The sequence below is a fragment of the Mus musculus genome, chromosome 4, assembly GCF_000001635.26.
Source record: "Mus musculus strain C57BL/6J chromosome 4, GRCm38.p6 C57BL/6J".
Classification (NCBI taxonomy): Eukaryota; Metazoa; Chordata; class Mammalia; order Rodentia; family Muridae; genus Mus; species Mus musculus.
This window is the reverse complement of record NC_000070.6, coordinates 104,875,959-104,891,519: the sequence shown is the minus strand read 5'-3', so window position 1 is coordinate 104,891,519 and position 15,561 is coordinate 104,875,959. Positions and strand designations below refer to the sequence as shown.

At 46.3% G+C, this 15,561-nt stretch overlaps 2 protein-coding genes and 1 long non-coding RNA gene across 6 annotated transcripts in view; 2 read left to right on the top strand and 1 right to left on the bottom strand.

Annotated features, from left to right (window-relative positions):
• Positions 1-15,561, bottom strand: part of Fyb2 (FYN binding protein 2) — a 181,564-nt gene that overhangs the window by 125,345 nt on the left and 40,658 nt on the right. The window lies entirely within an intron of this gene.
• Positions 1,437-4,313, top strand: Gm40216. The gene is made up of 3 exons (XR_867966.2): positions 1,437-1,542; positions 2,669-2,808; positions 3,731-4,313. It is a non-coding gene; the product is annotated as a predicted gene, 40216 (long non-coding RNA).
• Positions 15,033-15,561, top strand: part of C8a (complement component 8, alpha polypeptide) — a 60,809-nt gene continuing 60,280 nt past the window's right edge. For 3 of the 4 annotated variants that reach the window (NM_001290645.2, NM_001316667.1, NM_146148.2), the window contains exon 1: positions 15,122-15,240. In NM_001290645.2, the coding sequence (NP_001277574.1) occupies positions 15,202-15,240 (39 nt within the window). In that variant the 5' untranslated portion in view covers positions 15,122-15,201. The other variant, XM_006502941.3, reaches the window with a different exon arrangement.

Below are 15,561 nucleotides of genomic sequence, written 5' to 3'. Positions count from 1 at the left end.
TTATTGTCTTGTTTGAAAAGGAGATTATAGGTTATTAACATTGTGTTAAATGTGAAACCTTGTAAGTTAGGAACAATAAGCAGGAAAGGCACACACTGGAGGTAAAGGTGAAGCTGAGACAGTTGCCTGGTACCAAAACCTCTCCCACTGATCACCAGCAAGACATAAACAGGTTCCCTCGCTTTCGCAATGCTTTGATAAAACACAGCATCGATTCAGTTTAGAGTCTGTAAGATACAACTAGCCCAATTACCTCGCGCACATTCACCTGTACGGAGCCTGGAGCTTTGGCAGAGTTCTCTTTGTTATAATGAAGGGTCTTATGTAGGATAACACCAGGAAGAAGAGGCACACTGGAGGGGGTGACGGTGCAGATGCTCTTGGCATAAGGGACAGAAGGTGCTCCTGGGAATCCTAGAATAGTATCACGTGTAGCCAGACCTCCATCCATCCAGGCAGCTGCACGCAGGGACTGCAGAGGTACCGGCTTCGAGGCTTGCCGGATCTGTGAGATGCTTGCCGGATCTGCACCCAGCATGGTTGGCGTAACCCACCAGAAGCTTATTACTGGCATTTCTCTGCTTCTCTTTCTGCCAGCGATTAGCTTCCTCTGACGCCTCTGGTCCTTCTCAGAGCTCCAGTCACGCAGCTTTCCACTCTGTCCTGATTCTGTTTGCAGACAGCACCAGATTTTTGAGGGTCTCCATTCTACCTAATAGCCATTTTCTGAACAGCCAGCCCCCCTTCTGCAGCTGATAACTGGGCTCTCCTTGGGTCCTCGGGGTATAGATATGACTAGCTGCCCATCTTTGGGTAGGACTGGCCCATGATGATGATAATATTATTACATGACAATAGCCTTTGGTAAGGTTGCCTAGCCTCTTCCAGGACAGAAGTATGACCTGCTACTCGTGATTGCTTAGGGACAGTACAGAGTTACCTCTGGTAAAGGAACAGACCTATGTGGGTGGGGTATGCATTTGGACGTCACAGTGGACAAGGGAAAAATCCCACAGTGTTATTCTTTTCATAAAGATGGTTGCATAACTGGAAGCATATGCTTATTTTGCTTGACTGGTGTTCCCTAGACATCTATCTCCCCATGGCTCAGCTCTCTGTAAGGTCTCCTCTACTCCAGTCTTAATGCCAGGACCCAGACAGCAAGGGAAATATGGCAAGGGCCCAAGGAGTAGGAGCTTGAATTTGGTGAAACTATTCATCCCAAAGCAGAGCAGAATGCTGGGAAAGAGGAAAGCCCACCCCACCCCCACCCCCTGGGGGGCTCAGCACAGCACAGCACCCCCCCCCCCCCCGGTAACAAGCGGGGACCACCTGACTCAGGATCCATGAAAGGAGTCCAGGACCTAGCTGAATACAGCTGGCAGCCTGTCGAGTGAACTCCTCTGGGGAGGGCTTCCCTAGAGACTTCAGCGAAAATTCCTGATGGCTGAACCAAAGATCTAACTCCTCCACATAGCCATGTATGCCCTTGGACCAATCTCCTGAGGACTGACTGCTTTCTACAAACATGCAACATGGACAGTAAGATCTGCCATGAGAATCTGTGGCATGAAATCTTGATTGGGCCGTGGGTTATTAAGTCCTAGTGCCAATGAATTGACACAGTTTAGGGATGACAATTGTTGGAGGGCTGCTGACCTGTTTGCTAACACTTGCACTTGGACTTGGGCTCCTAACAATTTGAGAGAAAAGCCATCTTTCATGGCAACCCCGGGAACCCAAGCCACCTTTGAGGGGGCAGCCAGGGCTTCTCAGAAAGACAGGGCTGTGTTAGCCAGAGCAGAGGCCAGGGCTATGTACTTCTTGCAGCTCTGTTGGCTGTGGGCTGAATAATCTATTGCGAGGCCCAGATTTGAAAATAAATTTTTTAAATAGGCAGCCATACAGGAACAGATAACCATCTCCCCAGGGGCACAGCAGGCTGGAAAGTGTTTTCTTGCGTGAAGGCAGGAGGATGGCTCAGTCCATCATAGCATAACCCTGCCTCTGAAATCCCGGAGGGGTGAGGGGAATCCCAGGCAACCTTGACCTCTAGTCCAGTGTACTGCCTCTTACCCCTCCCATGCTTGTCCGAACGCCTTTGTTCAGGTGAGGTTTTACCTGCACTGTCTGAGAAGGTTGTAGAAGCCTGCTTAAGCCTGTTTTTGTTTGTTTGTTTGTTTGTTTTTTTGTTTTTTTGCTTGCTGGGAGAAGACACTGTTCTCCTTCAGCCTAAGGGGGCATCTCTGGCTGAGTGAGGGAGCCCCTGCTCAGTTTTGTTGCCAGGCTGAGGCTGAGGCTGGGGCTGGGGCTGAATTATCTTGCAAGAGCAATTGAAGCCTACCTTGGCTGGAGTCAGTGAGGTTGTAAAATCACTTCCCTGAGGCACTCCGGCACCCAATTTGGAGATGAGTGGGGATTTACATGATTCAAGGGAATGTTTCTTTCCTGTGTCAGGGCTCAGTCAGTCGTGAAGGGGGAATGTGTGAGCAAAGCTTAGCAGCTGTTGGAGCCTGCTCTCCTCTGGAGGGGCCAGCAGAGTGGAAGCCAAAGGGACTGAATCTTTGGGGGATTGGGGTGCAGCTGCTCCATTGTGACCCTCAGGGCTCTCTCTCTCTCTCTCTCTCTCTCTCTCTCTCTCTCTCTCTCCCCTTTCTGTTGTCATCAGGAGGTTGTGTGAAGAAAATTTCTCAGGCTATACCCACCATGAAAAGGATACCCAGTTTACTCAACACTTATTCTGGGCTGTGCGCTACATCGTCACTTTCCTAACAATTCTTCCCCAGATCTCTACAATGCCTCTAAGAAGTAAGTATTGTTATCCCCATGTACAGATGCGGAAACTGAGGCTCAGGGAAGTCTATGGAGGCAGAGAGGGAGGGGGAGTTACCCAACTGACTCAGCCAGTGTCATCCCACTGCTTGGATCGCTCTGGGATTTATATCAGATGCGTTTCTTTCCAAACACCTATCACTGAGAAGAAAACGAGCCACTGTGATTGCTTCGGCTAGGCACAGGTTCCTGGGGAGCTGAGGGCTGGGAAAGGCCCGAGTCTACCACACTGCCTTTAGTGTAGACAGAAGAGCTAGGAGGTGATGTTTCTAACCAGACTGAATTTGGATCTAGGCCAGTCCACTGGCCCCGTGAAGAATCTATCCTTTCTGAGCCTCTGATTCTTCCTGTGTTCAAGAGATTGTTATATAAACCTAGGGCTTGTTGTCAGTATAATGGTCTTGCCATGTGTCTAGGGAGGACTGTCAGTACAATGACCTTGCTGTGCAGAACAGGCTCCACAGGTTTTAGGGTGGCCACTCCTTTCATTATTTACTATGGTAGAGCTGACCAAGCCACAGCATCATGGTTTAAGACAAGACCAACCATTTATTTTGCTCATAAAGCTTCAGTTTGGTCAGGCTCAGTAGTATAGTCTGACCCCTGCTTTAGGCAGCACTAGCTGGAGGCTCCTCTGGGGATCTACCTACATGGTCCGCAAAAGCTACCTTTCCATATGGGATAATCTATGGCTCCCATATAACAACCATGGCTGGGAAGGACAACTGAGAATTCCCAGAGACAGGAGATGAAAGAAGCTAGCTTACTAAGCCTTTAGCCTCCTAGATTGAGGGAGAGGGCATATCAGGAGGGAATATGAATGGATTCAGCAGTCATGCTGTAAGAGAACCATGGTGCTTTGCCCTGTGACCACAATTCCTTTGCCTTTCTTCCCCAGGCCGGCCATGCTCACCAATTCCCGGCAACCACAAAGCCTCATCCCAGCGCTGGAAGGCTCAGGTTCAAGGTGCAGGATCCCGCTGTCAATCAGGCCAGGCTGCCAATGAGGCTCCCCGAGTGCAGCGTCTGAGACAAAGCTCTTTCTGGATCAGCAGTTCCGTGAACTAGAAAGACAGGTCATTTGCATGCACGGCCTATGACAGGAGAAACACTCAGAGGAGGACAGTGATGGAGGCTGGCTTGTCTGGGAGTATCCAGGACGGAGGCTAGACAAAACTTCCTTAGAGGAGCCTAGCACTGACCATGGACTGGGTAGGAATTTTGCCTTAGGACATGATTCTCATTCAAACCTCATCTCTGTCCTTGAGTGTAGGGGACAGTGGGAATGTCACTTAGGACTCTGTTCCCTTCTCCTTAGGACAAAATAATGATTTTTACTTTGTAGGACTTGTGGTGTTGAAATGAAGCATTGTATTTGAGATTGTTCAGCAGAGTACTGGGTATGAATGGCATCTCTCATTTATGATAAATTGAGCATAATGATGTTTATTTTGTGGAGTGAATACAAGACCTAAAATACATGAAAGAGATCTGTGAACTGTACAGTTTGGGGGAAAATAATGCATATTTTTGTGTCTTTTGTTAACACTGGTTGCCCCCTAGTCATGCCTCAGCAGCAGAAAGGTGGGGACCCCTGCCCTGGAGGTGAGGGTAGCTCCTGTCTGTGGCAGGATGGACGTGTTCAGTAGTGGAGAGAGCGGAGTTCAAATCCAGGTGCTGGTTCTTGGCTCTGTGATGGGAGAACATCTCCTGTCATGCAGCTTTCTCACCTGAGAAATGGTCAATCGCCATCCAGCTGCTGCAGAATGCTCTCCCCAGTGAGCACAGAGAAATGCTGACAGGTAGCTGTTGCTTACAGTCACTGGGAGCAGGGGCACCACATGGCTCTCGTCAGCCTGTTGTGAGGATCGGGCAAACTGCACATAGAACACCTCTACAGAGTTAGGTCTGTGGGAAGTGTTCTGAAAATCCCAGCTACTGCTCCTGCAAGCAACGATTTTAATTCCAGCAACAATATTGCTGATTCCACCCGACTAACCATCTTTGAACGCTACTGTAAGCTCAGAGACTCGTGCGCTTAAAGTATATATACGGATATTGCTGGGAGCTTGTCCGTTGCAAGAACCAGGTACACCCACAATAATGACACAAAGCAAAGGGGTAGAGTCTAAAGAAAGAGGGAGCCATGTGGAGGCCTGCACTTCTCCTGGTGATGCTTCTGTCAGGGGTGCGTGTGAGAAAGCATAGTGAAGTCTCCACACTGAAGACAGCTGCAGCATTTTTTTTAGGCACTCAGAAATACAAAGGGCTGCAGGTTTATTTATCATACTGGGGCTACAAACCAGAAGTGGCTCCATCTCTCCAAAAACAGTTATGTTCTGCCATTAAATCAGCTCTCCCATATTAGATTAGTCACGCTATGGCCCTTTGGTCCTGTTGAATAGTGGGAAAGACTCAATTTTATATTTTAACTCATTGGCTCACCATAGGACTCCATGGTCCCCACCTACTTTTGCTTGCATGGCTACTTCACTGGGACTCCTGCCTCTGGAGATCAGGAGAGAAGTAGAGCCCAGTCTTTGTATTTTCCTAAGTTCCTAGGTGCTGTGGCACTTCCTTCAAGGACCTTCTGGCTGCGTCTCTCATCACACATGGGTGGTGTCGGGGCCATTTCAAATTCTGAAGCTTATCATTTGTCAGTGGCCCAGGATGCTGGATGCTGTAGCTATGGCTACAATAGTGCTGTGAAAACTATCTCCAACTCGGAACCATATTATTTCCCACTGAACCTTCGACCCACTAGGCAGCCCAGATTCAAGCCAACGCAGCTGAAGGGCTGGCTGGTACGATCCAGATTTACATGACCAACTCAAGCTGAGCGTGTGCCGGTTTGCTGGGCTACACTGCTCCATTTCTTCTTATCTGAGATTAGAGAACTATCCATGTAAGAGCAAGAGCATGTGAGGGCATATCTTCATGTCAGGCTCTCACCCAACAGTGTCCAGAAGCACGAGAGGAAACACAGACCCCCCTACCCCCCTCGTCTGTCCGGTTCATCAAAGGGATCGTCTTAAGAAGTCACCAGTGGGCTGGAGAGATAGCTCAGCGGTTAAGAGCACTGACTGCTCTTCCAGAGGTCCTGAGTCCAACTGTCAGCAATCACATGATGGCTTACAACCATCTGTAATGAATGGGATCTGATGTCCCCTTTTGGTGTGCCTGAAGACAGCCACAGTGGACTCATATAAATAAAAATTAAAATACATAAATCTTTAAAAAACTAACCAGAAAAACTCTTCTGCTTCTCACCAGCTAGAGCTAGGTCCTATGTCATATGTCCCTTTCTAAATGAGTGCCAGCACACTATTTCTTATAAAAAACAAGTAATTCTCCCTTGGGTTTGAATATCACTTCTAGGAAGAAGCCAGGATGACTCAGGTTAAGTGTAATCCAACAGAAAGAAGTGAGTAGGGGAAGAGAGAGAAAGAAGGGACACATCTTTGTATTTCCTGGCTAAATCAGTTCCTCGAACACAATTGCATATTTTACATAATATAGTGCATGCAGAGCTTGAGGGGCTGCGTCAGGGCTGTAGTCAGTAAATTAAAAGCATTTGCAGTGAGAAATTTCACAATGCTGTTAACAGCATGCTATAATTACTATTGGTAATTGGCTATTACTAATACTTAGGCAGAGCACACTAAGTGCCAGGCACCTTTGTAAGTGCCTTAAACACACTAAATCATTCTCATCTGTTACTCGTGAAGGCAAATACAGACAGCTTTTGGATATTCATGCCTTTGTAATGATTTACTTCTTTTTATCTCACGTGTGTAGGTATTTTTGTCTGCCTGTCTGTCTCTGTACCACATGTACAGAGTCCCCTGGAACTGGAGTTACAGATAATTGTGAGCCACCATATGGGTGCTGGGACTGGAACCCCTGTCCTCTGGAAGAGCAGCCAGTACTCTTAATTGCTATGCCGTCTTTTGCAGCAATAATATACTCATGCCTTTCTATTGTCCCTTCCCACATTGAGCCTGGGCTTAGCGGCTGTGATGATTCACTTTGGGGGTAACCTGCTGTGCAGTTAAGAAGCCCTGACTAGAAGCCTGAGTGAAGAGAGGCCATATATAGAAAGACCAGGGAAGGTGGGGGTGGGCCATCTTGGATGTTTTAATCTCAGTTGAGCTTTCTACCAAATGAAGCCTGTCAGCAGCCTTTGTCAAATCTTTATAAACGGTAACCCAGCATCCCCAGCCGCTGGATTGTAGGGTGGTTTGTTACATGGCAGTGGAACAGAAATAGTTGTTCCAACAAACGTGTGCAAGTTCCTTGGACAGTTCTTCTTGAGAAATGTTATTACTTGTGATCAATGAGAAAAGCTCACGTTGCAGTTGTGAACCTGTAGTTTTCATTCCCTCCTCTGACAGTTATGATATTCACTACCTGCTCTGTCCTGGGCTGTGTTTTTTATGTGCAGGGACATTGCAGGGGAGAAACATAATACTTACTAATTTATGGCCAAAGTTCATCCTCTTTGATGCTGCATTAACAAGATCAGTAGTAACCCTAAATGTATCATTTCTTGGTTTAGAATTTACTATGTATCTTCTTCATCTGAATCTGATGTCACTACTTTTGCAATGCTCCAAACAGGGCCCATTCATAGGTAGACTTTGAAGTCAAACTAACCTGGTCTTAAATCCTCTCTTCCTTCTTTACTGTTTTGGACCTCAGTTTCTTTGTATTTGGATTGGGTTTAAGAATTCCCATCTAAAGCTACCACAAAGGTTACAGGAAGACCACCAGTGCTTGATAATTTCTGTGCCTTTCTTTCTGCCCTTGTACACTGGCTATCTATAACCAATTCATGACAATTTTTATCAGAAAGCATTTCATAGGTGGCCTAGTATTATTCTGTTGCTGAGATAAAATTCTGACCAAAAGCAACATTGGGAAAGACAGGGTTCATTTGGCTTACCAGTCCATATCACAGTCCATTGTTGACAGAAATCAGGGCAGGGACTTGAAGCAGAAACTACGAAGAAATACTGCTTTCTAGCTTACTCAGGTTAACAGTCAGCTAGTGTCCTTATACAACCCTAGACTATCTGCCCAGGGAATGGTGCTGCCCACAGTGGCCTGGGACTTCATGCATCAATTAACAATCAAGACAATCCCCCATAGACACATCCACAGGCCGGTTTGCTCTGGGCAATCCCTCAACTCCCTCCTCGGGCTGTATCAAATTAACAGTTAAAACTAACTAGGGCAATGGCCATCTGATCTGAACTCTTTTCTCATTCTCCAGGATGCAGATGTGAATCTGCCTATACTGAGTCCTCTGTGCCTGTCCTGATTTCCTGATTCTTTGCTTTGGAAGGCTGAGTCATGACCTTCACCCACGGAGTCTTTCCAAGGGTTGTCCTGTACATTGCCTCAGTTATTCAGGCCTATGAAGCAGGTGTCCTTAGTGTCATTTGCAGTCAAGATATCCAAGACTCTAAGAGGGACTTACACAAGGTTACAAAGAAAATTAATAGCCTAGCATGCTTCGCTCAGCGTGGTACTATAGCATGCTTTGCTTTGCAAGTGTGGTACTATATACCTGCTGTCTTTAGCTCCTTCTAGGTTCTGAGCACTGCCTTCCTGCTGTATTCTCCCCTAGTGCCCCACAGCATCTCACAAAGAAGCTGCTGATGTGAAACCCAGAGCATCACCAGAAAAGGGAGTCCAGCAAATTATTGGTCTTCTTGCCATTGTGTATGTGGATGGCACTAACACTCACCAAGGAGCTGCTGAAATCTACTCAACTAGAACCATGACTGGCAGGAAGGGGACTAACCAAATTTTTTTGCAGTGGGCTAATCTGACTCTGTCTCTCGCTCCACACAGCCTGGCTTATGAGTGGGGAGAAAGTCAAATTATAGACTGATAGCCCAGAGTGTCTCCTGGGAAGACAAACACTGAGTAAAAGTATTCAGAGAGACTTGAAAAGCTTAGGTGTGTGTGTGTGTGTGTGTGTGTGTGTCTGTGTGTGTGTGTGTGTGTACTGTGATTTTAGATAGAGATAGCCCCTCTGCCACTTCAACAGTTCTGAAAGGGATTTTCTAGATCAAGATTATAGAATTCAGAAAATTTAGACAAGGAGAGTGTAGAGATAAGCCTAGAATGTTCTACCTTCTTTCTTTGTCTAAAGAACAAAGCTATATCAAATAAAATTTCTTAGTTCTCTCCCAGTGTTTCCTCTAAAGCCCACTTACACATGTGTCTCTGACCACAGATACCCAACGCTTGGTCCTCATTCCCAATTCTAGCCATGGGTACCTTGTGATAGGCAGGAGGTGTGTTTTTCATCTCTGGTGCCCACCAGGGTTTAACTCTATCCCTGGCTGGAGACCAGGCAGTAGCTGACTAATTGCCACAAGCAGTCCATCACTGAACATGACTCAATAATTGAAGGCTTCATACCCTGATCAGTCCATGTGTCACTATTGGTCCGGGAGTTATGATTTTGCACATGTAAAATATGTGTGCTGTGCATGTGCATAAATGTACATATTTACCTGTGTGTGGGCACACATGTCCCACACCTCCACATTCCATGCCACACGGGGTCAACAGGTAGCAGGGGAGTCATAGTGGGAGGGAACAGAAGGCAGGGAGCTATGGACATTGTTTACAATTGCCTGTCTTTGGTGACTTCATACAGATCACTCATTTCCAGTCTGTATAGATTTTAATTTCCCTGCACACACCATGCTGGCACCAGAGGCAGATGAAGTTGGTCTTGATTTGGTCATCGAGTGTCACATCCTGGGTCAGGAACAGCTCTACCTCCCAGGAGGACACAGATACCACAAGCAGGATACATGACAAACCACCACCCTGGTGGTCTTTTAGTGAGGAAGTGTGGCCAGGCTCTGAGCAAACAAGGGAGAGGCCACTTGCATCAGCCTGAGTGGAGACATTGTGCAGGAGAGAGCTGACCAAGGGACAGCAGCTGACCAAGGGACAGAGGATTTGCTCGGCTGCTGAACTGACTTTGCTTTTCATTGCTGCTCATTTCCAATGAGGATTTCCCAAAGGACCACCCAGATTTGGCTAGAGCCACTTAGAATGCTGAATCCCTTCCTGGAGAATAGGTCTTTAATTTCTACTGTAATGAGCCAGACATTGACTCCTCATCCCACATCCTTAAATGCAAATACAGAGCTCACTTGGAGGTAGAGAGAGGTCGGCATGAATTAGCCCATCCAGGGTACAGCCTTTGATTGAGACCAATTACTTCACCCAGCCCCACTTCATTTCCAGTAGAAAACCTACCACTAATGTCTTTGGCTACAGCCAGGCACTGATGAGGCAATCAGGAGGAAAACAGATATAATAGACACAGGATCTCACAAAGGGTAGGAGAGGAAGTAGGGAAGGCAGTGGGCGGGATATGTTCATTCACTGTCTGCAGACTGTGCCAGATACTGTGTTGGGTGTCTTTTGGGCTTTTGTACTGAGAAATTAGAGTATTGTGGTATAAACACACACACACACACACACACACACACACACACACACACACACACACAGAGAGAGAGAGAGAGAGAGAGACAGAGACAGAGACAGAGAAAGACAGAGACACAGAGAGACACACAGAGCGAGACAGAGAGACAGAGAGAGAGACACAGACACAGACAGACACAGTCACAGACAGACACAGACACAGACACAGACAGACACAGACACAGACACAGACACAGACAGACACAGACAGACACAGACACAGACACAGACACAGACAGACACAGACACAGACAGACACAGACACAGACACAGACACAGACACAGACACAGACACAGACACAGACACAGACAGACACAGACACAGACACAGACACAGACACAGACACAGACACAGACACAGACACAGACACAGACAGACACAGACACAGACAGACACAGACACAGACACAGACACAGACACAGACACAGACACAGACACAGACACAGACACAGACACAGACAGACACAGACACAGACAGACACAGACACAGACACAGACACAGACACAGACACAGACACAGACACAGACACAGACACAGACACAGACACAGACACAGACACAGACACAGAGCCCAAACCAGCAGCCAGTGAACCGCCACATAAAGCTGTGTGCTTCTGCAAAAATGCATATTTGCTGTGGCAACCGGGAGATTGCCACATCCAACGTGAAGTTGTCATTCTGAGTTTTCCCCTGTTTTAAACCCTTGTGGTGCTATTGGAACCCAGGCAGAGATGGGAATACAACCAGGTCTCTCTGGCCTTCTTGTATTTGGAATCATTAGTTTAGCTCTTGCTGGTAGCATCTGCCCTCCAGAGAGACTCACACTCAGTCCAAGGTGTCTAAGTGTGGACTTCTCACATTCTATCTTCCTCTGATGGGTTCTTCATCAGACCTGCGCTTTCTGCCCTCTTCCCTGTCCTTAGTACTTGAAGAAAATCTCTCAGAGAGAGAAGAGGAGGTGTTACTGCTGTTCAAGGTGCCCAGTTGTGAAAAGAGTTTTATGCTATTGGGAAAGCCGTATTTTATCTATTTTATGAATGACAAAGCTGAGTTGAGGAGGTAGTAACTGCTTAGTGGCACTTTCTGACCTAACGCTACTTTCTCTCTACCCCGGGTAGAATATCAAGTTCGCATCAAGAGTCAGATCTCCTGTGTGACTGTGCAAACTGCAGGTCCAGCATGGGAATTATGGAGAACTTCTGAAACCCTAGAAAGTGCAAGCCCAGATGTCATGGTCATGGTAGTACATGAGCCAGCACGGGGCACGTATGCTCTGTTCTGAGGCCATAACTCATAGGCTGATTTCTATAGTGAAGAGTGTTTCTACAAGACAGGCGGCAATATATTTTCAAAATGAATTACCATCTTACTGTTGCTTCTGCATAGCAGTTTACGGTGATCACTGACAGCATGTTGCTATAATTAAGGTGAAATTCGAATATGCAAACCTAACAGGTTTTTCTGGGGGTTTTGTTTGGTTGTTTGTTTGTTTGTTTGTTTTTTCTTTTCTTCCCATTTATCTTAAATAATTTTGGCTGGAGCAGATGGCATCACCACCCCAGTGTTCCACACACACTCTCTCATAGAGATAATGCAAGATTCCATTGACCTCTTTCAGTTCCCTTCTTTGAGGTATGGTCTCTTTGTATATCCAAGGTTTGCTTTGGAAGTTTAATCTTCCTGCCTCAGCTTTTTCAGCGCTGGGTTTATAGGACTTTGCCACCATATACAGTCCAAAAAAAAAAATCTATCTTTTCATTTCATTTGTACTTGTTTTATATTGGCTCCTTTGTCCCTAGAAATGATATTCATTTCTGCTAATACATAAGAGATGGGGCTCCGGACTTGGTGCTAGAGGATCTAGCCTTAGCCTGATGTGGCACTTTGTGGTTCCACAGCTAGATTCCAACAGTCTCAGGTTCAGCAATGGGAAAGATAATACATCCATGACTCAGACTCAGGACTGTAGCCAATCTGTTTAGCCCCTCTAAATCTTGGTGTCTTCATCGTTGATTGTATCAATACTAATTAGCACTACATCAATATTCTTGGCATTGGAAGACTTCTGTGAGGATTATGCTTCTGAGAGGTGGCAGGCACAGAGCATGTACTCCAGTTCTGACTTCCAGAGGGCTCCACAATTGTTTTGGGTTGGCAAGATGGTTCAGAGCGTAAAAGAGCTGGCTGTGAAAGGCCTGAGCTGACCCTTCAGGATCCATGGCGGAAAGAATGAAAGTTGTTCTTTGATCTCCACACATGTGCTATGGCATGTGCCCATGTTCACATATACATACACACACACACCTTGAAATAATAAAGACAACTGTTTTGAAGATAAAAATGATAAATGCAAGTACTGTGAAAGCCATCTCTTTTAATGGATCACTTGATTAGCCATGGATCAATAGCTCTTGTTGAAGATCCAATACTGAGTGACATGAGAGATTATCAGGAAGGATCAGGAGCTGAACTTACGCTAACATAAGGCTCACTTTCCAGAGAGCCTCCACACTCGAGGAAACAATAGGAGAAAAATTAAAAGTGCCCTTGCCATGTTTATGGGATAACAAGGCAATGATTCCTAATTGGAGCCTTATAACAGGTCTGTGTGATGGACCTGGCTTCCAGAAGACGCCTGGCAGAAAGGTGGGTGTGATGGCTACAGATGGCTCTAATGGAAGAGTCAAGGTGACCAGAGTCACCGCTTCGATAAAGTGGGAGGAAGGCAAGGGGTCTGTAGGTTGTCCTGAGGGGACAATGAGATCATGGAAGATGAACTCAGCCATGGAATGGAAGGAGAATGAGGCCCACCAGGACTCAGGCAAGAGTCTCAGAGTGTATGTGAGGGAGAGGCTGGGATGTTTTATGCTAGTGAAGACAAGGCAAGAAGGAGGAAACATTACAGAGAAAAGCAATGGACCTTAAATGACAATGTTGGAGATGTTGGGGGAGAGATGATAAAAGGCCAACTAGGAGTCTGAATGTCACCGAGGTTTGAGATAAGGAGAATAGTCACATGGGAAACTTCAGGAGACAGTGGGTTTAAAAAGAGCATGCCACCATCATACATATAAAAAGGAGAGACCCAGGAGTTCTGGGAAGAAGAAGGCAGGCCAGACTCTCGTAGTACCTCACAGGCATCATTGATACTTTGGTTAGTTATATTTCTCTGTAGTGGGGACCTCTGTGCATTGTGGGACATTCAGCAGCGGCTTTGTCTCTATCCACTGGATGCCAATAGCATATCTCTACCCCATGGGACCATCATAAGCATCCTTGGGCATTGTCAAGTGGTCTTTGGAGGGTAATGTCACCCCTGCTGGAGAAGACAGTGCTGGGGGAGGTCTGTTCCCCATGAAGGAATCTATGGAAATGGTTGGGGACCCTGAGTTCCAGTCTCAGGGGACTCTGCATGTCTGAGATAGGAACTTTGTCATACATTGGATGTCAGGAGTTAGGAGAAAGGTGAGGTCCAGATACACTACCTTGAGCAGTTCAAGGGTGTCCAGATGTAACATCCCCATCCCTATATCTGCAGTCACAGCACAGAAAAGACCAACTTAGTTTCTTGTGGGAGAAGAAGACAAGAAAGTTTTCAAATGATGTATACGCAGGGGAAAACTGAGGCGAAGACGACCTAGGAATCAAAACTGGAGAGAAGTGGGAAGCAGAGAGACAGTCTTAGGACCCCTCCAGCTTTCAGAACAGGCGCTCACATCTGCCTACACCTCTGAGGAGAGGAAGGGAGCTGCTGCTTGATGGCTTTCTGAGGTTTCCACACACGAATCAGAATCTCAGGCGCCCAAGCTGGTCAGTGTGTCTCCCCATTGAGATCAGTAATGATGCAACCGGCTAATCCCACTAAGGCAAAGCTGCACCGCTCCAGGCATAGCCAGGCAGCTGTACACCCTTGAGCTAGTTAGCTCAGCACTGATCTGAGCTCTCACTTCATCCGTGGCAATATGGACTTAGTAATTTTCACGTGGCAGACTTCTTGATTGAAGATTAAATACAAAGAGACATACGAAGCACCTATCGCATAGAGTAGTATTTAACGACTCTTGGCTATTTACTCATCTATTTTCTGTCCATCTCTAGTTACTTGATTTACTTTATGTCTGCGGGAGTGGGGGATTATATCCAGGTATGGCATCTTCAGTGCAGATGTGTTGGCTATGATTGGCATTATAATTCCAGAGAGAGTTTCTGAAGATGTATATTTAAGACATCTGGTCCCCTTGAGACATAAATAGGCTGAATCTTAATGATACTCAGTGTTTGTATTGAAAGTAGAAAGTCCAGTGAGTCACATGCATTTCCAGGCTCCAGATGTTTGGAGAGCCATGGCAAAACCTTTATGTAACTGTCAGCATGCCTGTACCTTCCTGGATGCTTGCATCTGAACTTCTGTACCAAATGAGCCTTATGCCTTGCTACTCTCTTCAACAACAGACTCATTTGACTGTAGAAGCTCCAGGAGCCACTACAAGACACCAGGATGCCTGCAACAGCACCTGCATCTCTCTGAAAACAAAACTCTTCACTGAACTGATTTTAGTTAAACATCACCTTTCCTTAGCCATGTGGATAATTTTTTAAAAGGGCTAAAGGGCTTGGGGCCATTTTGAAGGCGTTTGGCTAATCAATACCTTGGTTACTAGTTAATCACATTGAATGGGAACTGGGGGACTTTTGACCATTTTAAACATCCGGTAGACAATTTGGGTCCCAGCCTGGATATATCTATGGCTTCTAAGGTAGGCTCTTCTCGTCTTTTACATAGACACTAGTTGGTGACTTCTGGATGAGATGTTTGTGGTTGCTTTCTTTGGCTTGTCTTTGGTGGCATGGCACCCTGGGGTAACTGCACAAGAGAAGGTGAACCAGTAAGTGGGCTTTGGATCCTTACAAAACTGAGGTCTTCTGCTGGGGAATCTAAGACATGGTGATGTTGGCAGTGGGCTGTGGTGGCATGGAAGAGAATCTCTTTTCATATTGTTACTAATCCAGCGGAGGAGTGGAGCAGAGGAGAAGCCAGTTAGTAATAACGAGATCAGCCAGCTATCAATTTCCACTCAGCAGTGGGGTAACGCAGACCACAGTGTTTAATCTCTCTGATTTCCCAGTTTTCCTGCCTGTAGATGGAGCCTCATAGCACCTCTTCTATAACAGAAGATGCAGATGTAATACAATCCTGGATTTCAAAT